The 24810-nt window shown below is 55.6% G+C and overlaps 1 protein-coding gene across 1 annotated transcript; it reads left to right on the forward strand.

Annotated features, from left to right (window-relative positions):
- Window positions 1–946: 946 nt before the first annotated feature.
- LOC138101769 (olfactory receptor 14J1-like) lies at window positions 947–1686 on the forward strand. The gene has a single exon (XM_068999554.1). The coding sequence runs from the start codon at window positions 955–957 to the stop codon at window positions 1684–1686; it is 732 nt and encodes a 243-aa protein (XP_068855655.1). The 5' UTR covers window positions 947–954.
- The last annotated feature ends 23124 nt before the right edge of the window (window positions 1687–24810 follow it).

The following is a 24810-nucleotide window of genomic DNA, read 5'->3' on the forward strand; positions in this document are numbered from 1 at the left end:
CCGGCTCTCCTCCAGCAGTGCCATGGGCAGGAGCCTGGCTGTGCCCTCGGGATGCCATCCCAGCTGTCAGCTGCCTTCCAGGGGACACTGGGGCCGCGAGTGTCCTTGGCCAGCAGTGGGGCTGAGACTCTGAGAAAGGCTGAGCCACTTTGCTCTGCTGTGGCTCCCTCTGCTCTCAGCTGAGCCAGGCTGATTTTCAGGGGAACACAGTGACTGCCCTCCATCTCAGGAAGGGCAGCTGGGGACAGATGGAGCGACAGAGCAGCTCCCCTCACCCTTCCCTGAGTTACAGCCAATGCTCTTGCCTTGCACAGCTCTCTCTGCTCTCCCTGGGCACACAGGAAACTCTCTCAAATTGCCTTTGGCCGTCACCGTTCCTTAGCCCTGGCACAGGAGATGCTGCCCAGCTCCTCTGCCTCAGGAGCAGTTTGGGCTGATGGAGTCCAGCCCCAGGACCAGCCCCTGTCCCCATTCCCATGTCCCCACTGCAGCAGAGCAGAGCGGACTCCTCGCTGTCCACGGGCACAGCCCCTGCTCGTCACAGCAACGGGGCCAGATCCCAGCAGAGCTCCAGGCACGGGGCTGAGGGAAGGGCTCTGAGAAAAGGAGAACTGGGGGGCAGGGCCGGGAGAAAAGGCTTGGGCATTGCTCAGCAAAGTCTCCCCTGACTCCTCACTGTCTCATCCTTCAACAGCACTCCATGGCCAGAGGCTCCAAATGTCCAACAGCAGCTCCATCAGCCCCTTCCTCCTGCTGGCATTGGCAGACACGCGGCAGCTGCAGCTCCTGCACTTCTGCCTCTTCCTGGGCATCTCCCTGGCTGCCCTCCTGGGCAACGGCCTCATCATCAGCGCCGGAGCCTGCGGCCAGCACCTGCACAGCCCCATGTTCTTCTTCCTGCTCAACCTGGCCCTCACTGACCTGGGCTCCATCTGCACCACTGTCCCCAAGGCCATGCACAATTCCCTCTGGGGCACCAGGCACATCTCCTACTCAGCATGTGCTGCTCAGGTGTTTTTCTTTCTGTTCTTCCTCTCAGCAGAGTATTTCCTCCTCACCATCATGTGCTACGACCGCTACGTGTCCATCTGCAAAGCCCTGCACTACGGGACCCTCCTGGGCAGCAGAGCTTGTGCCCACATGGCAGCAGCTGCCTGGGCCAGTGCCTTTCTCTACGCTCTCATGCACACGGCCAATACATTTTCCCTGCCCCTGTGCCAGGGCAATGCCCTGGGCCAGTTCTTCTGGGAAATCCCACACATCCTCAAGCTCTCCTGCTCCAAATCCTACCTCAGGGAACTTGGGCTCATCGCTGTCAGTGTCTGTTTGCTCTTTGGCTGTTTTGTGTTCATTGTTTTCTCCTATGTGCAGATCTTCAGGGCCGTGCTGAGGATTCCCTCTGAGCAGGGCCAGCACAAAGCCTTTTCCACGTGCCTCCCTCACCTGGCTGTGGTCTCTCTGTTCCTCAGCACTTCAACATTTGCCCACCTGAAGCCCCCCTCCATCTCATCCCCATCCCTGGATGTGGCAGTGTCAGTTCTGTACTCGGTGGTGCCTCCAGCCCTGAACCCCCTCATCTACAGCCTGAGGAACCAGGAGCTCAGGGATGCCCTGAGGAAAGTGATGACTGGATACTTTTCACAAGTTAAAATCTTTCTATTTCCTTCTGCCATGCGAGGAAAATGATGACTAGGATACTTCTCAGAAGCAAGAAACTCTCTCTTTTCTGCTCCAGAACCTTCAGAATGTAACTCTTTACAATCTTGGCCTTTTTTTCCTTTTTGTCCATATTTTCATTGGTGCTTTTTCTTATTCTTTTTCTGGTGTTATTCTGCTTTTTATAAAGTACTGTAGTACTACTTCTAGCATTTCTACATGAACATCTACCTTTCTTTTGAAACACAAAGACTTTCAGGAGGCTTCTTCTCTGTGCATTTGAATAAGAACAAGGGGCTGCCCTGACCTTTGTGTCCAAGGTTTGTTCCTCAGCCCTTCTCTGGCTCTGCAGGGGCAGTGCCTGTGGGCAGAGCTGGAGGGAAGAGACTCCCAGCACAGCAGCACGGCCAGGGACAATGGCCCTGCCTCTTCCCACCTCTGCTCTTCCCAGCTCCACACTCCCTTTCCCAGCCCTTCTGAGGGTGCAAGGCCGGAGTGCTCGGGCAGCTCGGTCACTGTCCTGCTGCTTGTCCTTGCTGTGACCACAGGCAGGGACAGGCCACGGGCACTGCTGGGACACAGCCGGGCTGCAGCACAGCAGCTCCATCAGCAAAGGGCATCTCCTGAGGGCAGGGCAGGAAGGCTTCGCTCTCCTCCAGAGCTGCTGTCAGGAATGTGCCCCAGGAATGCCCTGGCAAAGCAAACCCCAGTGCCCAGGGGCAGGGGGGAGTGTGCAGGGGGGGCACGCAGCAGTGTCCTGGCACAGCCAGAGCTCCTGGGATGGACCTGAGGGAGCAGCAGAGCAGGGCCTGGGCTGGGCCTTTGTTCCGGGCACAGCCTGGGAAGGTGCCCAGGGCAAGTGTCCCACAGCAGCCCCTGCCATCACCAATCCCAGCACTGGCCTCTGCCCTCACCTGCAGGAGGTTGTTTGTCCCTGCACAGAGGGACACCAAGTGCCCAGGCCAGCAGTCCGTGTTTGCTCTGTCCTGAGGAGCCTTCAGCAGTGCCTCGAGTGGGTGTGGGGAGATGAACCCGAGTGAGCACAAACACCATCAGCAGCACTCGGGGCTGGCACAATTCCAGGGGCACAAACAGTGCCCTGAGGCCCCTTCACTCCCAGAGTCATGTCCTCTGGGAAACCTCCTGAATTCTTTGCTGGGCTGTGCTGAGAACTGCATGGAGAGAAACGTCCAGGGCAGGGAGGCTCCAGGGAAAGTGCTCAGGACAGCCAAGGGCTGCACAGAGAGACACCGGAGTGGTGGGTCTGTGGGGAGGAATCACAGCTGCCTCCCTTTGGAATCGCCCCCAGGACCTGGACAGGCCTGTGCTGTGTTCTGGGCACTGACCTGGAACTGAGGGATGTGGAAAAGGCCTTTGGTGTCAGGGATGTTGGGAAGGCTGGGCAGGCACTGGCATTTGTCCCTCAGGGATTCCATGAGGGTCCTGCCAAGATGAGCTCTGCTCCTCCTTGAAGCCCTTCATGGGCACAGAGGGCTGAGAGACCTTTCCAGGACAGGCTCAGGCCAAGGAGCCCTTGAGTCTCTCAGCCCCACGTCGGTGCCTGCTGGAATTCAATCCCCCTCCCCATCCCGCAGCAGCCCCGCATTTCCCTCCTCCAGCCTTGGTCTCCAGCACAGCCACGGGGGCTCTTGGGGCTCTTGGCTTTTCCTGCAGCCACCGAGGCCGGCTGAGCTCTGCCTTCCCCACACTCAGCCCTGCCCAGCGCAGGCAATGCACAGAAATTCCCTGTCTGTCCCTGGCCTTGCTGCCAGCCCCGGCAGCGGCTCCGCGGCCCCTCTGTGCCCCGCTGCCCCAGCCATGGTGCCACAGCCCCTGTGCAGGCCCAGCCCAGGACAGGAGCGCTGCGGGTGGGAACGGCCCCTGGGCCGTGCTGCCCACAGCAGCCTTGGGGCTCTGCGCTGCTGAGCTTTTGACGGGGTACCCTTCCTTCCCGGAGCAGGGTGAGAGAGCAGAGGAGGCTGCTGTTCTGCTGAGCTCTTTATTTCATAGTCTCACAGCTTTCTTGAAGGCAGAGTTCGAAGGGGGTTACATGATAAAGGCAAGCAGTGACAGCAAACAGCAGGAAAACACAGCTTCTTCTTCTTCTATATGCTCTATATGCTCTATACTCTATATGCTCTATACTCTTTATGCTCTGTAGCCTATACTCTATATGCTCTATACTCTATATGCTCTATACTCTAGACTCTATATTTTTTCTTGCAGAAGTGTGGATTAGATTTGTTAATTGACCAATAAGATTAACACACAATTCTAGTTTTCCTTTTCTTAACCTATCCTGGTCTAATTCTAACAGTCGTAAGCCTCACCACCAGTGTTACACAGGTATTGCACAGATTTGTGGATGCAGTTTCTATCAGCTCTTATTGTTTATGTGAACACTCCATCTAAAAAATGTGAACAGTGTAATTCTATCCATATTTTGTCTAAAGTAAAGAATTCTGTGAAAAGGTAACACTGCTGCAGTAAGAACTGTGTTTAAGGTCTCTGCTGCAGCTTTTCAATGTTTAAGGCACTCCGCATATATTTCTACTAAAGGGTAAAAAATCTCTATTTCTATTTCACTTTGGTGTGACTTCATGTATCTCAGCTTGTCCAAAGGTTTTAATTCAGCCCCTGTGCTTTGGCTTCCCTCTGGGCCTGAGTCCAGAGGAGCTTTCACTCCAGCAAAACAGAACACTACAAGAAAAGTAAATGGAGTGGGAACTCAAGAGAGATTGAATTTTCTCTGATTCAACTCAAGGATTAATGCCATAGACTTCTGAGTGGAAGAATAATTAATTCATTCTCCTTAAGACAATAAAGCAAGAGAATAAATCAGACTTTTGTATCAGGTCTGAGGGAGTAGATTGCATCCAACACAAGTTTTTCCTGTAGGATTTTTATTTTATTTTTTACTTTCTCAGGAGGTTGTATCAAGGCAGAATAATTAAATTCAAGGTATTTGTAGCAAAGAGATCTCTGCTGAACTGATTTTTCCAAATAAATATATCCCTTACCCCATATTTCCATGACTGGAAGTTTTTTAATTTTGGACTCTAGTATATTGTACTGTATGTGTATTCAGAATACTTTGCAACAGTTAAATTTGCTTAAATTTAACTTCAGACATTTACTTAATTTTAAGAATTCACCTAATTTCAGCCATCTTTTAAAAAGTATTTTCACACTTTTTTGTGTGTGTGTGTTACCTTTTCTGTGAGGAGGATCATCATTTGGGTTTTCTCTTGGTGCCTCACTAATGCACTCTCAGAGCCATGTTCTGTGTTATTCATGTAGTAGTGGTCCCGGGTTCATGGATGGCTACTGCAGGAAACTTGATGGCCAGTAGTGAAAACAGCAAACATAATGATGAGAGGAGCCACAGACGTTGTGATGTCTGAGAACTGTGAACTGCCAAAATCAAAAGGTCAGTACTCCTCTGGTTCAGAATGCCCTTCAGTTGGAGCTGGAACATACTTTGGGCTAAGAGCCTGAGCACAAGAGGCTGTAGCACCTATTTTGTTGAGCAGTTCCCTATTTCCCTACTCCATACTCCACTGCATTCCAGCATGTGATTTGCTGAGCTGTAGAATGTCCCTGAGTGGTGTGATTGCCTGGAATGCTTGAAAATTTGGCTTCACATTCCTCAGTTTCTTTTCAGCATTTTCTCTGTTCCCCTCGGTGCCTCACACCAGCCCCTGTTTTACTTCTAGATGGAGAACAAGGTTACAAAATACAACTTCTCTTCCTGTGTACTTTGAGGGGTTCTCACCTGTAATAATAAATGAAATAGCTTTCATTCCTTTTGATTCCTCCTGGTATGATGCAAAGAAAGGAAAGGTAGCTGGAACTATGGCTTTTTGGGGTGGCTGTTATACCAGAGCCCTGGATCTGTATTAGGGATATTCGTGTTGTCCAGACTGTCTCAGCAGAAAGAGGGAGGAGTGGAATATTAATGTCAGGAGCTCATCTCTGTCCGTGATTTATTAAAAGAAGCCTGGCTTCATGTCTTAGGCCCTGAATTAAATACCTGCAGTTTGGCTGCATGAGTGTGTATCAATGGATCCCACTTCTGTGCAATGTCTGAAGGCCAGGGAACTGCCTTTGTTACCTCTCCTACTGGCACTGCTACAGGAGAAGGAAAGAAATCCAACTAATTTTTAATCATCTAACATGTCCCTTTTGGATACAGAATTCACTGAGAACCACAAATACAGTGCATGGCTTCAATAAAGCACAAACGTGAATTTTAAACCACACCTGGAGCTGATGTTGCTTGGACTGAATGTGTGCACAGCCCAATGTTTCTCCTCATCGTCCCTATCATGAATTTCTGCCATTTTTCCTCTTCATTCCTGTCTGAACAAAAGCAGACTTTGTGCCACTGAGTTGAGAACATCCTTCTCAGGCATCAGGAAACTGCCCCATCTCTTTGTTCACCATCTCGAGTGCTTTTCTCACTCCGAGAGGATGGTAACACCCCGGGGATTCCTGTACTGACTGTGAGCAGCAAGCTTTGGCCCTGGTGAAACTGAAGGACCATAAGGCAAGGCAGGAATTTGTTAAGAAGTTCTCACTAATCCCTGGATTTGAAGGAATGATGGAATAAACTGCAAACCTTTTCCTTCAGGCACTGGAGCAGATGATTTTTCTAACAAATAATATTGTTTTGAGTGTTACTTAGCTCATTCACGTTGTGAGGGACTTTTTCTTTAAAAAAACATTGATTTCTTTGTACCTGAATAGCACAGCTTTTGAGCAGCTGGGTGCTTTTGTGTTCCTTCTCCCGTTGATGGTGTCAGTGTGCCTTTTACTGCATATCCAAGGACAGCTTTTAATTTTTCTCATTTTTAGCTTCACTTCCTAGTTTTTACAGTTAAGTGCATTTTTTATGTTGTAGGTCCCCTGTCACATTTCCCTCGGGCAGTATCTGTACACTGCAAGTAATTCAGCCTCTCTCTTTCTGTTTCCTCTCATGCTAATGGCTGGGAGATGTTACCTGGGTTAGCCAGGCTAAGGAACATCCTGTTCTTGCCTGATTTTCTTTAGCTGAGAATCCTCTGGCTATCTCACTGCTCCTTGGAGTATTATGTTGCTCTGGGTTCTGCAGATAGTTATCTGAGGTGTGAACTGGCCAGATGAATTGCTGCCCTTTGTAAATGGCTTCGTTTAAATTTCTGTGCTATCTTGGACACCCTTAAGGTGTTGGGTCCTTCTTGCTTCAGGTGCTGTAAATGGGAAGATGAGAAATTCCTTCCCATCACTGATGAAAGTCCTGGCCAATCTCCATATCAGGGGAGATCTGTAATGTGATGAATTTCCTTTCCTGCAGCATCTGTGCTATGCTTTTCTCCCTTGTGTTTGATTGTTTATAACATACACAGATATATGTTTTACTTCGGGAAAATTTGGGAGCATGGTGTGTTCATATCTACTCGATAACATATTTTCAGTACATATAACACGTGAATGGAAAAAGGGAAGTGCAGCACAATGAGTGTGTTTTGGGTATCTCCTGCAGATGTTGAATCTGGCCATAAGAAGAGCTTTCTAAGAAAGTTTTATTAATGAATGTTGCATCATTGCTTTTTTTCTGCTTGCAGCTGCTCAGAGGGAAGGAAAGTCCCACGTCTCTCTTACACTTGTTGAAACACAGCATGATTTGTTGGTGTATATAAATTTAAGCTAGCTATTTCTCATTTGACTTCATTTTGCTTTGTGCCAAGGTCCTCTGGAGTAACTGAAGCAAAGGTAAAATGCCTGTTCTGATGTAATGATTGAATAAAATGTAAAAGGGTAGCAACAGTCAAATTAGATCCCCTTGCTGCTCATTGCCAGGAAGAGCTGGTTCATTAGACCAAAGCAGGATGGAAGTGATGAGCAATGTGCTTGCTTAAAGGATTCCTCTCTTGAGAGGGTGATGGTGTCACCTGGATCCTTGCGATCATCATCTGCTGCTTGCTGACAGCCTCTGAGGAACAAGCCTCAATGTCATCTGACCTGTCTGTGACCCATCGGCCTCGGGAAACAGCTGCTTTCTCTCATGCTGCACTGGTTTGGAAAGGAAGGAAGAGGCAGGAAATTTGTGACTTTCACCTGTGTGAGTGCTTTGGTGGGAACAAGATTGTGTCTTTTTAAGTAAGAAAGCATGTCTCTCTCTCTTTAAAAGCCTGGTGCTTGTTATCTTTGCTAAGCAATTGCAAAGAACCAATGAAATAGAGACAGTGTTGTGGTGGATATTAACTTTTAATGAGCTTACAGAAGACAGCCTCTCATAATTGGAATTCCTTAGCTCTGCATAGATATTGAAAAGAATGTAGTGAATACGCTAGCAGATGATTTCCAAACACTTCAATCCAAAGGATTTAAAATGTATTCTGCTAAGAATTTGCTTGGGATGTGCAACTCTTGGACAGTAACTACATTTCATGCTAAGTAGACATCATCTGGTTATGTTGAAATGTAAAGACTCAATTGGGGTCTTGCTGAAAGCAGTGGTAGAAGTACTGTTGGCTTCGCTAAACGCAGACCTGGGGCAGTGGGAACGATCCTGGTGCTGGGAGACAACAAGGTCTGCACGGAGGCGGGGGTGGGGGAAATCACGCTCAGGGGTTGGCCGCAGTATTTTAAGAACTATAAAGGACTTGGAATGGCCTGGGAAATTCTGTTCCGGGTAGAGATGATGATGGGATGAGTCAGCATTTAGGAAATGCTGATTAAATGAAGGGCACGTAGGGAGTTGAAGACATTGTGTTAAGGTGAGGAACAAGACCGGGACACCGCGCTGGGGCCCCGCGCACTTTTCAAGCCCGGCCGCCCCCACGGGCCGGGCCCCGCGGCTCCCGCTGCCGCCCCCCAGCACGGGGCTGTGTCCCAGACCCCCCGCTCCAGCCCGAGGTTTGGGGGCGGCAGCGGAGCTGCTGGACGGAGCTTCCAGCCCCGCCAGCCGCAGCTCCCATCCCTTGGGCCGTGACGCCGGGGACGGGTGTCCGTCGGCGCTCGGGGTCTGTCTGTCAGCTTTTGCAATCCAGGGGGAGAAACTGAGTCCCAACGGGTGTCGCTTTCCATCAATCGCTATTTCTCCTCTCTTTTCCATGACGGATTTCCCAGCGCTTCCTTTCGCCCCAGAGATTTGGAAAACAAAATTCCCGGCTGCCCCGGCATCCCTGCAGCTCTCCACAGCTCCAGCCTCGTCCCTCCTCTCCCGTTTCCTTCTCTCCAGTCTCTCCCGCCTGTTGCTGCCGGCTCGGAGGAAGGAGATTCCCCCGGCACCCGCTGCCTCCTCCTCCTGTCCCGTGGGGCGCAGTTGGTGCTTCTGGAGCCGCCTGCCCGCGCAGCCGGACCCGCCCTGCGGCCGCTCCGCGCTGCAGCCCAGGGAATGAATTGCAGGCACCGCTGGGCTGGGCTGGCCCTGGCCGGGTGCCCGGTGCCACCAAAGCCGCTCTGGCACTCTGCCCACAGCTGCAGCACACGGAACACAGAAGGAAAGGCTCATGGGCTGGGATCGGGGCAGGGAGAGCTCACTCACTGCTCACTGCCAGGGCCACAAAAGACCCAAGCTGGGGAAATTAACGGAATTTATTTCCAAACCAATCACACCAGGACAAGGAGAACTAAAACAAATTCTAAAAATACACCTTCCCCACCCCTCGCTCCTTCCCGGGCTCCCAGGCTCCGCCCGCAGTCCCTCCTCTGCCCTCCCTGCACGGCAGTCTTGTCACCAGCCATGAACTTGGCTTTCGCCTCATCCCGGGATCTCTTCCCGGACACGAAGAACTTTCCCCAGCACAGATTCAGGCCGTGGCGGCCTTTGAGGCTCAGGGCGTTTCTCCTGCAGCTCCTTGCAGGTCTCCTCTCCCCGAGCCGGCTCTCCTGCGCCACAGAACTCTGCCGGCTGCAGCCTTGCAAACGTCAGGTCCAGGTCTGGATGTTCCTGCACGATTTGCTCGAGGTCCTTGGGGGCTGCAGCCGATCCATTGCTGCTCTGTTCCCCCTCGGCACGGAGCCCATGGATCTGCTGGCCCCTGGCCAGGGCCTGGCACAGGAGGTGGAACCCGGGTGCTGCTGCAGCGGCGCCGGGGGAGCCCCAGGACTCGCTGTGGCCGCTGTGGCAGCCGCAGCACAGCCCGTTCCCAGCCAGGAGCCGAGGGCTCCGTGGGGCTCTGCAGGACCTCGGCCCTGGGGCTCGTCTGCATCAGCCCGGGCAGCTGGGCTGGACTTGGCTTCCTCTGTGTCTCGGGCTGCCCTGGCCCAGCAGCTGCCCAGCGCCCAGGGGACAGCAATGGGAGCGGGGCAGGTCGGGGTGAGCTTCAGTGTCTGTGCCCGGCAGAAATGCCAAAGCCTTCCCTAAGGAGCAGGGAGTGCTGCCGGAGCACAGGATGCTGCTGCTGCTGAGCACGGCACGGCCCCAGGGCTGATGCCAGACAAAGCCGGGATGGGAGCCACAAACAACAGGAGGAGGAGGAGGAGCGAGGGGGGGGACGGCTGGAGGAGCAGGAGCGGGAGGAAGAGGAGGGATAAAGGGGGAGGGGCAGGAGGAAGAGGCGGGCCAGAGGGGGCAGGAAGAGGAGCCTCCACGTGCATCCATCGCTCTCTGTGTCCGCAGCTCTCGGCCTCGGGAACACCGCTCCCCCCATCCCGCAGGTGACCGGGGAGGGGCAGCTCGCCCCAAATATCTTGGGCGGTGCCTGGGGTTTTTTCGGGAGAGGGGATTTTTGGAGCTTGGAGGACTCCAGCACCGAGCCCCAAATATCTTTGTTGGTTCCTGGGGAAGGGGGGTTTGGTGGGGCAGGGAGGTGGCGGATGTTTGGATCTTGCAGGGCTCCGAATGTGAGTCGCAAATGCCCCTTGGGGGATATTGGGGAGCCCCCGGCACGCAGGGTTTTGGGGTCCCGGTGGCGGCTGCCGGGAGAAACGGGATGGGGCGGGATGGGGCCCGGGAAGGGTGGGATGTGGATTGGGGTGTGGGATGAAGTGTGGCGGAGGGGGATGGGGGGGATGGGGCCTGGGAAGGGTGGGATGTGGATTGGGGTGTGGGATGAAGTGTGGCGGAGGGGGATGGGCGGGATGGGGCCTGGGATGAGGCAGGCGAAGGTTGGGGATGATGAGGCCGGGGGGACCCCAGTCCTCAGGGGCCTGCGGGGTATCCGCCAGCTCCGAGGGAGTTTTGGGGCACCCCTAATCCTGAGAGGGCGGTGCTGGCAGCGGGGGACACGTGGCTCCGGCACCTCTGGCCCCAGCTGAGCCCCCCCCGCCCCCAGCGCCCCCCGGAGCGGAATTTGGGGAGGGGGAGGTGGGGGCGGCCAGGCCGGGCCCCCCCGCGCTGTCCCGGCGGGGGCCGAGTGCGGGCGGGAGCCCCGCGGGGCCCGGCCCTGCCCGGGCACGGCTGATGCCGCCCGCCCGCGCTCCGCACTGGTCCAGACTGGTGCTCCCAGTGCCGTGCGGGGCGGGGCCGCTCTGGGGACCCCCCAGGGCACAGCGCGGCTGCTTTGGGGCTGTCGGCAGCGCCCGGCGCTGGGCATGGGGCGTGTGGGGGCAGCTGGGGCCGCACTGGTGGCACTGGTGGTGCTGGGAGCCCCCCCGGGCGCGGGGTGAGCGGTGAGAAGGGGGGCGGGTCTGGGACCCCAAATGGAGCGAAATGGGGAATGGAACCCCCAAAGTGAGCAGGAGGGGCCTGGAACCCCCAAAACCAAGGCCAGGGGAGGGGAGGTGGGGATTGGGGATGGGGAAGGTGCAGAAGGAGGTGGGGGGGAAGAGGGGGCTGGGACCCCCAAAGAAAGCGGGATGGGACACCCAAATTGAGCTGGAATGGGGCTGTGGATTGGGGGAACGCTGAGAAAGGGGAGGAGAGGGGAGGGAAAGGTGGGGTTGGGACAGCAGAAGAGCGGTTCCATGGGGGTGCAGCCCTGTCCCCCAGCACCTGAGCCCTGGAGCGATTCCCTGGGGCTCTGGGGAAGGGAGGGATCCGCACTGGGGGGGTCCCCAACCCCCCTGTCCATCCCTGGGGCTGATCGGGGGCTCCCCCCACACAGCAGCCGGTGCTGCGGCAGCCGTGGGGCAGAGGGGGTGGGAAAGGGGGGGCAGGGTGGGAGTGGAGGAGGAGCGGGAGGAAGAGGAGGGAGAGAGGAGGAGGAGGAGCTGGAGAACCACGAGGTTCCACCGCCCGCCCACTGTGTCCGCAGCACCCCCAGCCCCGGTAGCATCTTCCCCCCCATCCTGCAGGTGAGCGGGGAGGGGGAGCTCACCCCAAATCTATCGGGGGGTCACCAGGAGGGGTTTTATTGGAGGGGTGTTTGGAGCTTGCAGATTCTGGAATCAAGCCCCAGATGTCCTTGCATGTCCCTGGGAGGGATTTTTTGGGCCAGAGGGGATATGTGGATCTTGCAGGACTCCAAAGCTGAGCTATAATTGCCCCTTGGGAGTCTTGGGAGGTCCATGTGAGGATCGCCCGGTCCTGGCGGGGTTGGACATTGGCTTTGGGGATCCCCAGGAGAGCTGGGGGCTGGAACACGGGACCCCTGGAGTGGGGAGAGCAGAGAGGGACGATACCAGAGCTGGGGGCCCCCAAGATCCTGGAAAGGTGGGGGGGCCTGGAGATGAGGTGGGGTTGGGATCTCTCAGCCCTGAAAGGGGCGGTGAGGAGAGGGGGGAGCCCCAAGTTCCTGGAGTGGAGGGAGGCTGAAGAGGGGACCCTGGGACCTCTGGGAGCCAAAGCAGAATCAGGAAAAAAGGGACCTGTGGGACCCCCAAAGCCCCCCAGCATCCCTAAGCAGGACCCCAGAGAGGGGGATCCCCAGGACCCACAGGACCCCCAGCAGCCCTGACAAGGGGGACCCCCAGAACCCCAAAGTGAGGAGACTGGAAAGGGGGAACTCCTGGAGGCTTTTTTTGGAGTCACTCTCAGTTTTCTGTTGGTTTTATGGACACCAGGTACCCGGTGACTTCTAGAGGTGGACTTGGGCAGGAGGAAGCCCCAACCCAACACACTCATCCCTTGTTTTCCCCAAACCAGGATTTCCCATTCCCAACCCGTGGCCAGATGGAGGAGGAGGCTGTGAGGAAGAGGAAGATGCCCCGGGACCCCCAGGCAGGTGAGGAGGAAGTCAGTGCCCCTTTCCCATCTCTCCTGCTCCATCTCCCAGCCCAGCATCGCCCCCGGCTGCAGGACAACCCCGCTGCCGACACCGTCCTGCCGGGGACGGACTGGGGGGATCTCCTTCCCCTTCCCTGTGGCACGGAGGCAAATCCCATCCTCTCCTTGTCCTTCCTCCCCAGAGAAGGAGCTGAGGACGGAGCCCAAGGAGGACAAATCCCCGCGGCAGAACCTGGTGGAAGAGGCTGTTTTGAGCGGCTCCATGGCTCAGGAATCCAACGGGGAGGAAAAGCCCCGGAGATCCCGCAGGATGAGGGGCTGCAAACGCAGCCCAGGGTGCTCCGAGGAGGAAAGACCCACCCTGTGTCGGGAAGGCGGCCGGAGATCCAGCCAGAGGTCAGAGCTGGTGGTTCATGAGCAGCTTCACGATGGGGAGAAGCCCCACAAGTGTGGGGAATGTGGGAAGAGCTTCAGGTGGAGCTCCCACCTGATCAATCACCAGAGGATCCACACTGGGGAGAGGCCCTATGAATGTGGGGAATGTGGGAAGAGCTTCAGCCGGATCTGCAGCCTGATGGAGCACCAGAGGATCCACACTGGGGAGAGGCCCTACGAGTGTGGGGAATGTGGGAAGAGCTTCAGGTACAGCTCCAGCCTGATTGTCCATCAAAGGAGTCACACTGGGGAGAGGCCCTACGAGTGTGGGGAATGTGGGAAGAGCTTCAGCCACAGCTCCCACCTGATCCGCCACCGGCGCATCCACACCGGGGAGAGGCCCTACGAGTGTCCCCAGTGTGGGAAGAGGTTTCAGACCAGCTCCACTCTCCTCCTGCATGAGCGGATTCACACGGATGAGAGGCCCTTCCGCTGCCCCGACTGCAGGAAGGGCTTCAGGTACAACTCCACCCTCATCACCCACCGACTCATCCACACCGGGGAGAGGCCCTACGAGTGTCCCCAGTGTGGGAAGAGCTTCTCCAGCAGCTCTCACTTGACCAGACACCAACGGAGGCACCACTAAGGGAAGCCCTGCGAGTGCCCCGACTGCGGGAAGAGCTTTGTCCTCTGCTCCAGCTCCATCCCCCATCAGAGGAGCCACGTTTGGCAGAGCCCTGGTGACCCACATTCCCTGTGATCTGTGTTGGGAAGACCCCTGGCTGGTGCTCTCCACGTTCTCCTGGATCCCTGTAGGCACCTGGGTGAACGCAGGGGCAGGAACATCCATCAGGACTCAGATTAACATTGGAAATTCATTGGGAGGAGCTGATTTTTTACCTTTACACTCTAAAATTTTCATCTACTCTGTCCAATTGTTTTCTCTGGTGGTATCAAGCAACCCTGGATGATCTTGGAGATCTTCTGCAACCTAAGTAATTTCTGTGTTAATCCCACTGAAACAACCAAAATTGGGGTAGAAATAAAGAAATTAAACAAAGAGATCTAATGCGGCACCATTTTACCGGAATTTGGGGTTGAATTTGGGGTTCAGGGGAATATTCGGGAGGATCTGAGTGTTGTGAAGCCACGAAGCCAGGCAGATTGGGGCCACAATCTCACAGTTGTGCTGGCAGAACGTGTCCACCTGAGCCCATCTATTCTCCAGGAATTCTGGTTGTCTGTCCCAGTCCCTGGCCTGGGTCTCCCCCTTTGGGGTGTGACCTCCAAAGTGCCCAAATCGCAGCTGAAGTGCCTGAGCTGCTCTGGGCTGCGGATGTTCCTGTCCCCCAGTCTGTCCTGGTCGGTGCCATGGGGGGTGGGAGGGGGTCTGGGGGGCTCCTTGGGGGACTGGGAGGGGCTTTTGTGGCTCTTGAGGGCATTTGTAGTGCTTGGAGGGGCCTTTTGGGGTGGTCTCTGAGAGAGTTTTGGTGATCCTGGCTGAGCCGTGTGTCTTGGAGAGAATTTTGTGGTTCTTGGGGTCATTTATGATGCAGGGAGTGGTTGGGGAGGTTCCTGGCCCGGAGCTGTGGGGCAGTTTGAGGTGTCCGGGAGTGGCTGTGGGGCTGGGAGGGGGTTTTAGGGCAGTTGTGACCTCTCCCCCAGACCCCAAAGCTGCCAATAGACCCCACACCCCAAGATGCTGCTGGGGATCGGGGGTTCCATGTTGGGGTTCATCTTCCTGACACTGCAGGAGAAGGTGAGGGGGGTCCCCAGGGGCCATGTGTGTCCCCCCAGAGGGTGTGTGACCCCCCCATCCCGGTGTCACCCCCTTTTCCCTGCCCACAGGGCTCCTGAGCCAGCCCCTGCTGCCCCGGGAGGGAATTTGGGGAGGGGGCAGAGGGGGGTGCGCAGCCCCCGCCGGGGGATGACCCCGGCCCAGCGCCCTTCGTTCAGCACCGAGCTGGGCTTGGGGCCGCAGGAGGAAGAGGCCGATGGGAAGCAGATCCTGCAGGGGGGACAGGGCTTGGGCTCAGGGCAAGGTCCTGCCCTGCACACCTGGCTCAGGTGTGAGCCTGCCCCGGGAAGGGAGCGGGACATTCCCATCCCCACGGATCAGGGCTGGGAGCAGCGCTGGGAGCACGGACATGGAAATCCTGGGAGCCACTGGGACCGCACTGGGGGGTGAATGATCCCCCCCAGCACCTTTCCAGGCCGCCCTGCGACCTGAGAAATGCTCGCTGGGCCTCGGCCTTGGCCAAGAGCCCCCGGGCTCAGCTGCTCTGAGCTCAGGCGCTGCCGGCTCCCGCAGCCCGCCCAGGGCCGCCCTGCCCGTGCCGGGGCTGTGCTGGAATTCTCTGCTGCTGCTGGGCCACTCGGGGGGTCTGGCCCCGCAGGAAAGGTGACCCTGAGCCAGGAGCTTTCCTTGGCTGCAGCAAAGCCTCGGCACGGAAAGACCTTCCCAGCGCTGTGCCCTGGGCCGGGAGGGATTGTGCCACCAGAGCTGTCCCTCCATTTCTTCTGCCAGGCAGCTTTAGCACAGGAAAAGTGGAGAAGCCAGAGCTGCCTCTCAGCTTTCCGCAGCCCTCCAGAGGAATCCTGTGTGGGAAGCAGCCTGGGAACAGGGTTGAGGTGCCAGGGCAGGGGAATTCAGAGCCCTTTCCTCCCCCGTGGGCCCAGGCTCTGGCCCTTGCCCTTTGCAATGGCCCTGCAGCTGCCAGAGGGGCCTTTTTGGCTCAGCTGAGAGCAGTCCTGCTGCAAGGCTGTCCTCGAGCTGCTTGGGCTGCACATGTGCCCAGGGAATGCTCATTGCTTGCAGTCTCAGGCGCTGTGGGTGTGCAGGTGTAACTACTGCAGGAGGGAACAGCTCTGCTGGGGGCAGTTCTCTTTTTCTTGGTGGTTTTTCTGTTGAATGAACGTTCCCTGCCAGCTCCGGGCAGAGCTCTGTAGCTGTATGTGGCACTTGTCTGTGGCACTGTGGCTCAGGAGGTGGCCAAGGGGAGCTTGGCCGAGGTGTGGGCAGAGGAATGGCCATCAGGCCAGGCTGGGGGGTCAGCGGCCGGTCAGTTGCGTTGCGTGGCCGCGGCTCTGGACGCTTGTGTGGGAGCGTGTGCAGGGCTGGAAGGCTGGGGCTGCCGCCGCTGTGTCGCAGAGCCGGGAAGGCCGGGGCTGGCCCGGCCCTGGCCCGGCCCCGCCAGCTCTGCCAGCTGCCGGCGGGGACACAAAGGGCAGCTCCGAGCTGCGGCCGCTGCGCTGCGGCCGCACAAACGCAGCGCCCGCAGAGCTCCAGGGCAAGGTGCTGGCCCTGGCTCGGGGCTGGGCCGGGGCCAGCGGCAGAAAATCAACTTGCAGCTCGGGCCCCGCAGCAGGGAGGAGCAGCAATTGCTGGGGGACAGAGACTCTTGCCAAGGGCCTGCGGGGCCGGGCCCCAGGGAACGGCTTCCCGCTGCCCGAGGGCAGGCTGAGATGGGATGTGGGGCAGCAATGGTTCCCTGGCAGGGCGCTCAGGGCCTGGCACAGGCTGGCCCCAGAAGCTGCGGCTGCCCCCGCATCCCTGCAAGTGTCCCAGGCCGGCTCGGCCATTGGGGCTTCCTGCCCAGGAGGGCTGGGCTGGGCTGGGGCTGCTGAGGGCGGGATGGGCTCTGGCTGAGCCAGCTGAAGGCTGCGCATGATGAGGCCGGGGGGACCCCGTTGCTGAGTGGGTTCTGGGGTATCCCCCATTCCTGAAGGGATGTCAGAGTATGTCCCATTCCTGAGGCAGTTTTGGGGTCCCCCCAGTGCTTCGGAGGGGTTCTGAGAGGGGGGCTCTGGTACTTGGAAGGGGGACCTATTGTCAGGGATGTGGGGAGCCCATTTTGGGAAGGATGCTGCTGTTTCTGGCAATGTTGAGAGGTTCTGAATGGGCTGTGGGGCCCTGGCTCTCATTTTGGGACTTGAGGTGAGCCCACGGGCACAGCAAGGGCTGAGGAGAGGTTCCAAGCTGCCATTTGGGATGGAGGGATTGAGCGGGTGCCTCCAATAAACTCAATGCCAGCCCCAGTGTGTCGATGGCAGCCCCAAATGGCTCGATCCGTCAGCCCCAAGGCCCGTGTGTGGGGAGTCAGGAAGCACAGAAGGGGAATTGGTGTCCAGGAGGGGTGGGATGGGGTGGGATGGGATGGGATGGGATGGGGTGGGATGGGATGGGATGGGATGGGATGGGATGGGATGGGATGGGATGGGATGGGATGGGATGGGATGGGATGGGATGGCATCGTTGGGGTGGGATGAAGTTTGGAAGGGATGGGGTGGTTTTGCCGCTTGGAGTGGGGCACTCCCAGGAGGAAAAGCAGGAGCTGCTTTTGGGGAGGCTCCTGGTGCTTTTTGACAATTTTGGGGCCTCTAAGTGGCTTCTGGGAGGTTGCAGTGAATTTGGGGCAGGTGCCATAAAACCTCTGCAATCTGTGGGACTGAGGCGAGGTCCCCACATTTTGGGAGGGTGAGGGGACCCCAACTGGGAGGGGATCCTGCTGCTTTGCACCCCTTCCATGGCGTGAGAAGTGGCTTTTTAGGGAAGGGAAGGAAGGAATTCGGAATTCGGAAGGAAGGAATTCGGAAAGGAAGGAATTCGGAAGGAAGGAATTCGGAAGGAAGGAAGGAAGGAAGGAAGGAAGGAAGGAAGGAAGGAAGGAAGGAAGGAAGGAAGGAAGGAAGGAATTCGGAAGGAATTCGGAAGGAATTCGGAAGGAATTCGGAAGGAATTTGGAAGGAAGGAAGGAAGGAAGGAAGGAAGGAAGGAAGGAAGGAAGGAAGGAAGGAAGGAAGGAAGGAAGGAAGGAAGGAGGGAAGGAAGGAAGGAAAACAATGTAAGTACTGAATGAAACAAAAAAAGGTAAATAACAGAGTTGTCTTTTAAAAAATACCAGTTCCCTCTGAATCCAAAGTTGCAGAAGACTTTTCACTCCACATTGGGGTTTTATCTCTCATACTTTTTCTGGTTCTTTTCTTTTTTCTCTTGTTTTTAATAGATAACACCTTCTAGGAAAGAAAGACTCCCAGGCAAAAGCCAAAGCCAAAGTCCTTTGAAAACCCTGCATTCCCTGGGAGCATTCAGGAGCCCCCAGGACCATTCCTGACCAAGGCTCCCCAGGGACTCCTTCCAGCAGATCCCTGAGGCCACTGGGATGTGGGGGGATGCTGAGGGCAGGACAAGGGGCTGACAGTGCCCAGCCTTGCTGGGGCTGTGCCAGGAGGCCCCAGGGCCTCAGGACAAGGTGTCTCCTCCCAGCCCTTGGTGGCACAGACGCTGCTGTGCCCCAGGGCACCAAGACTTGGCTTCTCCTGGGCACTGCCAGCCCTGCCAGGGCCCTTGGCCATGTCCAGCACAGCTTGTCCTGCGCTGTCCCACCGCTGCTGCTGTGTCCCTGCAGGCTGCACACTCCCATCTCGCTGCCCCGCCAGCTCTGCCCTGCCACTGCCAGCCCTGGCCTGAGCTGTGCCCAGCCTCACCCTCTGTGCCTTGGGCACACACACATGCCCTGAGCTCATCCTCCCTCTGGGTGCTTCTCCTGCCCCAGCGCTGCCCTGGGAGGGACATTTCCTCCTCCTCATGCCCAGTGTCCCCCTGCCCAGCTGCTCTGTGGGGCACTGCGTGTCTCTCCTGCTGTTCCCTCCCTCCCAGGAAAGCTGCACCATGTGGGGCACGGCCCTTCCAGCAGCCTCCCAGCCCCTCAGCCTTGTTGGGCCCTTTCCCCTGAGCAGACAGCAGCAGCATCTCCGTGCTCTGCCCAGCGTGCTCCTTTCGTCACCAAACTGCAGGAAAATAGAAACTGTCCAACACCATCTCTGAAGTGTCAGAGAATCAGGCCCTGTGGAACCAAGGAGCCCTTGGGACACAGGAGGATCTCGTGTAACCCAGGGTCAGTTCTGCCACTGCAGATCCAAAGAGATCCTTGTGACACTCTGGGGCCTTGTGGAACCCTTCTGCCCTGGTCTCTGCACCAAGGAGACCCTTGTGCCACTCCGGGACCTTGTGCAGCCAAGGAGAGCATTGTGAGAGTGCGGGGCCATGGAACCAAGGGACCACTGTGACCTTGTGGGGCCTCATGGACTCAAGGGACCATTGCCACACTGTGGGGCCTCATGGAATGAAGGGTCCATTGTGACACTGCAGAACCAAGGACACCATGGTTACACTGCGGGGCCCATGGAACCAAGGCACCATTGGGACACCCCGTGGCCTCATCCTCTTGAATTTCAACAGATCTGAGGGATGGCAGCACCTGCAGGCAGCACTGAAGGATTCTGGGGAGAGCCTTTGATCCCTGGTCCAAAGGAAATCAGAGAAAGACCCCTGCTCAGATAAAGGCACCTTTTCCTTTTCCTTTTCCTTTTCCTTTTCCTTTTCCTTTTCCTTTTCCTTTTCCTTTTCCTTTTCCTTTTCCTTTTCCTTTTCCTTTTCCTTTTCCTTTTCCTTTTCCTTTTCCTTTCCCTTTTCCCTTTTCCCTTTTTCCTTCTCCTTCTCCTTCTCCTTCTCCTTCTCCTTCTCCTTCTCCTTCTCCTTCTCCTTCTCCTTCCCCTTTCCCCTTCCCCTTTCCCTTTCCTGGTGTAAACTGTTGACCTGCCTGTAAGGTGCAGCAAAAGCTTTGCAGGGTTGTGTTCAAGGTACCCAAGGTTGGAACAGGGAAGTGTTTGAGTCCCTTCTAAGAGAAGGGTTGCAGTCTTTGTGCCATGACTGCCTGGGATCCATGGAACAAGTGTGTTCTGGCAGACTCTGGGACCTCCACAGCAATCCCATGCAGGAGCCAGCACTGGACCTGCACCCTGGTGGGAGCAGCGTGGTACGGATGGGAAGCGGGCAGCTGGGTGTGCAGTGGCAACCTCGACCCAGGTCATAGAAGCCCAGGCTTTAGCTTTGAACACAGCAGCACAAAAAGCAGAATGAATGACCTTTCCTAGAAATCACTGAAGGACAAAGGGTGAACATATGGACTGATTTGAACTATGGGTTTGGAATAATACACGCCCAGGGAGCCACATGGAAGGAAAGGGCACAGAGGTCTCCAGTGAGTACAACAAGAAATCAGTCACCTACTGCAGAGTGTGCCAAAGCCAAAAGAAGTGGCCCTGATGCCCTTGTAAAGCCCATGGGTTTGGAGACTCCCCAGGTAATCCAGGGAATCCATTGGCTGACCAAACAGCTCAAGAGGGTGCTGAAAAAGCTCTCCTTGCACTAATACCTGGCAAAAACTGGAATCTTCTGCAACAAAAGCCAGATTCCAGTGATCAGGACAGGCAGTCAGCCCCAGCAGCAGCAGCTCCGGAAAATCCCAGCAGGTGATTGGTAACCCCGTGTGGGCAGGTAATTGTAGCTCCACAATTAATGTATAATGGAACTCAAACATCAGGAAACACATGAGGAAATGGAGAATATGGTGGCCAGTTTACAAAGGCATCTAGTAAGCACAAAAATGGCAAAAAATGATAGATCAGTTGTTGAGAAAGTTGGGATTGGTTTTGAAGGAAGAAGGCTGCCTCCAGGGCTGGTTAAATGGGAATCACCAGGTGATTTTGGCCAACTGATTTTGCAGAACTGCCCAGGCAGAAGGGGGACTGGCACATTTTGGTATTGGTGGATCCTTTTTCTGGATGGCCAGAAGCTTTCCCGTGTGGCACCAACAAGACAAGGGAAGGCTCAGAAGTTTTGCTGAAATGAATATTTAATAGCACTGGGACTAACTCTTGTAAGCCTTAAAAGGTGCATGGTTCTCAGCAGATCATTTGGGCTGGACTCGCCTGTACATCCTTTCCAACCAGGAGATGCGGTGTGCATCAGAACCTGGAATTTTGGAACAATCCAGCCAAAGTGGAAGGGACCATCTCAAAGTCCTCCTGGTAACCTACCCTGCACTCAAGGTAGAAGGAATCAAACTCGGGGTTCATCACATGTGGGTAAAACCAGCGAGCACACATTAAACACAGCAGAAACAAGACTGACACCGTGGAGTTTGGGGTTTTACATAAATCCTATTGTTTTAGGTATTGAATAGGATTTTCTAAGGGGATACTATTTATTGGATCTAGATGAAGATGATCAATAATTGTGTATTTATAATAATAATAGAAACAATGTTCCTGACTTCTGGGAAGGGAAATGCAGTTTTCAAAGTCGGGGCCAGATGTTGGCAGATGACAGAATGTAACCCCTGTAACAGCTTGTTTGCCAACACCAACCTCTGCAGAAAATCCAGTTCTGTGGGGAGCTGCAGTCAGCAATTTGACAAAAATATGGGAACACGTGTGGGAAGGAAATAGCACCCAGGGCACCTGGACAGGGATGGAAGGAGAATATTCCTTATCATGGGCACATCAGAACAATCCTGCTGAGAATTGTAACATTTCCAAACCGGGTCTGGAAATTACCTCAGGAAATATTGATCAGCTGACAGATTGCACTGATACCCCCTGGAGCTGTCAAATTCCAGAAGTATGGAATCACCCTCAGACAGGACAATGGGAATGTTTCCAGCCAGTTCAGGGGTGTTTGGGCTGGGAAGGGAGCCCAGGCCTCCCACAGGACCCCTTACAGGTGGACAGGTGGGTATAAAATATCCTGATTGAACAAGGTCAAGGCCAAAGGATCCCAGGACAAAGGAAAAGTGGGATTGTCCTGGGACAGACACTTGAGCTGTTTGGAATCCTGAAGTCCAGCAGCTCCTGGCTGTGGCCCAGGCTCTGAGGCTGGGCTGTGTTTGTAGAAATGATTCTGCCTTTCTCAGGGACACCTGGGCTGAGCCAACAAACAGCGAGCCTTGGAGAGGCACAGAGTGTCAGCAGGACACGGTCAGATCCTCAAGAGCCCCAGGATGGGTGGGAAGTGATGGAATTTGGAGCAGATGTTTGCCCCTGGGAGAATCAGGAGCACCATGGACACTGGGGGTATTAACGTTCCGTCCCTCGTGCAAGGAGTCACCACCGGGAACCCGACTGTGGGGAAAGGTTAAAGGGGACGGAACTTGGAAACATCCCAGTGCGGGAACTACAGCGGGATGGATTTTAGAATCCATCTCTACTCTGCAAAGATCTGCCTTTAGGAACAGACCAGCCACACACCATTGGGCTCTGCAGATGGAAACTTTAGGGAATGCAGCTCCTTTGGGGTTTGCTGAAATAAAGGAACAATTGCCAGCCACAGCTAAAATGACCTTACAGAGCAGATTGGCTTTAGCCCTATTGCTGCTACATGGACAGGGAGTGTGTGGATTCTTGAACTGAAACAGCAGCACTTGTTGTGTGCACATTCCAAATGTGATGCTGGATTGGATGATCGGGTAGAGAGGATAAAATCGGCTGCTGCATCCAGCAGGGAATTAAGGGGAGGGTTAGACAGTAACTGTTTGGATAAAATATTTAAAGGACTTGGATTTCCCCTGACTGATGGTTGGCCTCACTTTTGCAAAGTCTAACTGGGATCCCAGCAATACTTGTGCTTCTGACACTTGTTTTGAGCTGTGTAAAGAACATGGTTGTGAAAGCAGCTGAGCAACCCGTGGGATGTGAGTAAAGGAGCAGAGTGAGGCTTCTGAAGGCTTGAAGGGAAGAGAAGCTTCACAACCCTCCAAGGGGGGGAAATTTGCCAGATAAAAAACCGTTTGCACCTGGTGGGTTCATACAATGCTTCTTCTCCAAAAGCCACTGGCCATGGAACCGCACAAGGCTGATTCTGTGGGCAGCAACCAGCCCAGGTGTGCCAACTTTCACCAGTTCACCGGGCAGTCAGGGCTGGCTTTGGGGTCACCGACCACCAGGGACCCCCAAAGAGAGCCCCAGGGCAGAAGAAGGGATGTGCAAAGGGGTGGGGGAAATATGCAATGATTTTGGGGCAATGATTCTCGTGTGTGTGTTTCTTGTGGGACAATCTGGGAATGTGTGTGTGAAACACAGTCTGCAAACAGGAACATTCCTGAACTCGGCACACACGACTTTGGGAGGGGCTCTCCCCTCGTGCATTCGGCCCAATAAAGAATGCTGCTGCTTCGTGCTGCGCTGGTGCTGAGGAGGTTTTGTTTCACTGAAGTTTTGGTAACACCTCTGTGCCTGTGTCCCAGACCCACAGAGCAGCTGTGATGTCAGAAAGGGGCCGTGTGACATCACAGAGTGGGCTGTGACATCACAGGGTATTGGTGTGACATCACAGAGAGGGCTGGGCCATCCCAGAACGGGTGGTGACATCACAGAGTGGGCTGTGACATCACAGGGTGGCTGTATGACATCAGAGAGTCTATGGTGACATCTTGGAGTAGCTCTGTGACATCACAGAGGAGATTGTGACATCACAGGATGGCTGTATGACATGACAGAGTCAGCTGTGACATCACAGAGCAGTTGTGTGATGTCACAGAGAGGTCTGTGACATCACAGGTGGTGTGACATCACAGTGGCTATGACATCACAGGGTTGTCATGTGACATCACAGATATGGCTATGATATCACAGGGCAGAGGTCTGACATCCTATAGCAGGCTATGACATCACTGAGTGGTTGTGACATCACAGAGTGGCTGTGTGGCATCCCAGGGTGGCTGTGTGACATCCCAGGGGTTGGATGCCATGGCAACCCTCATCAGTTCCAGTTCCCTTGGAAACCCCCCCAGGAGCCATTGCTGCACTCAGGGTCCGTGGCCACTTGCCCGCAGACCTGTGGCTGCCCTCGGCTGCCATGGCAGCCCTCAGGACAGAGCGGTGCCGGGGCTGGTGCCAGCTACAATTGCACTGACACTCGCTGATGCCCTCAGGTGCCACGGCAGCGGCCACAGGGACCCGTTCCTCACTTTGGTGCCACGGACACCAACGCTTGGCCCCGCTGCCATGGGGATTGGCACGCTCACCTGCACTCAGGGCCCGTGGCCGGCCACTGCTGCCATGGACACGGGCACGGAGCCCTGGGCCGCAGGCGGCTGCCGTGGCCACCAGCCCAAGGTCCCGTGGCCAGGGCCGGGGGCATGGAAAGGAACCCGTGGAGCCGTGGTGATGGTGGGTGGCCATGGGGTGCTGCTGTGGGCTGGGGCAGAGGGAATTTCCTTGCCAGGCCTTTCTCTGGGGCTGTGTTTGGCTCTGTGCTGAGCACAGCGTTGCTCACACAGAGATGGTTTTGTTCTTGCTGAGCTTGCACAGAGCCAAGGCCTTTCCTGCCCCTCGTCCGGCCACGCTGGGGAGGGGCTGGGGGTGCGGGGGAGCTTGGCAGGGGTCACAGCCAGGACAGGTGACCCCAACTGACCCCAGGCATATCCCAGACCACAGGACATCATGGCCAGTGTATAAAGTGGGGGGAACAAGGAGGAAGGGGGGACATTTGGAGTCAGGGTTTTTGTCTTCCCAGGTAACACTCAGGCAGGATGGGGCCCTGTTTTGCCGGTGGGCAGGGTCAGCACCAAAGACACAGACACCAACTGAAGGAATTGTGTAATTTATAGAATGCAAATCTGCAAAAAGTCACAAAAGCATAAGCTCAGCAAAGCACATAATCATTAGCAAAGAATCACAGCAGGAGCAGCTCAGCAATGCCCCCAACCATCAGTGCCAAAGATTGCCTGCAGTGATTAACCAAGATCCAGCCCCAGGGACCCTCAGACTTTACCATCACCCAGAGCCACCCATCAGCTGCGGGAAGCTGTCCCAGCCAAGGACTGCAGAGCCACTCCCGGACA

Source organism: Aphelocoma coerulescens, unplaced genomic scaffold (genome assembly GCF_041296385.1).
Source record: "Aphelocoma coerulescens isolate FSJ_1873_10779 unplaced genomic scaffold, UR_Acoe_1.0 HiC_scaffold_46, whole genome shotgun sequence".
In the NCBI taxonomy this organism is placed as follows: Eukaryota; Metazoa; Chordata; class Aves; order Passeriformes; family Corvidae; genus Aphelocoma; species Aphelocoma coerulescens.

Excerpts from the sequence above, each read along its gene's own strand:
- LOC138101769 (XM_068999554.1), top strand. The coding sequence starts at position 955 with ATGCACAATTCCCTCTGGGGCACCAGGCACATCTCCTACTCAGCATGT.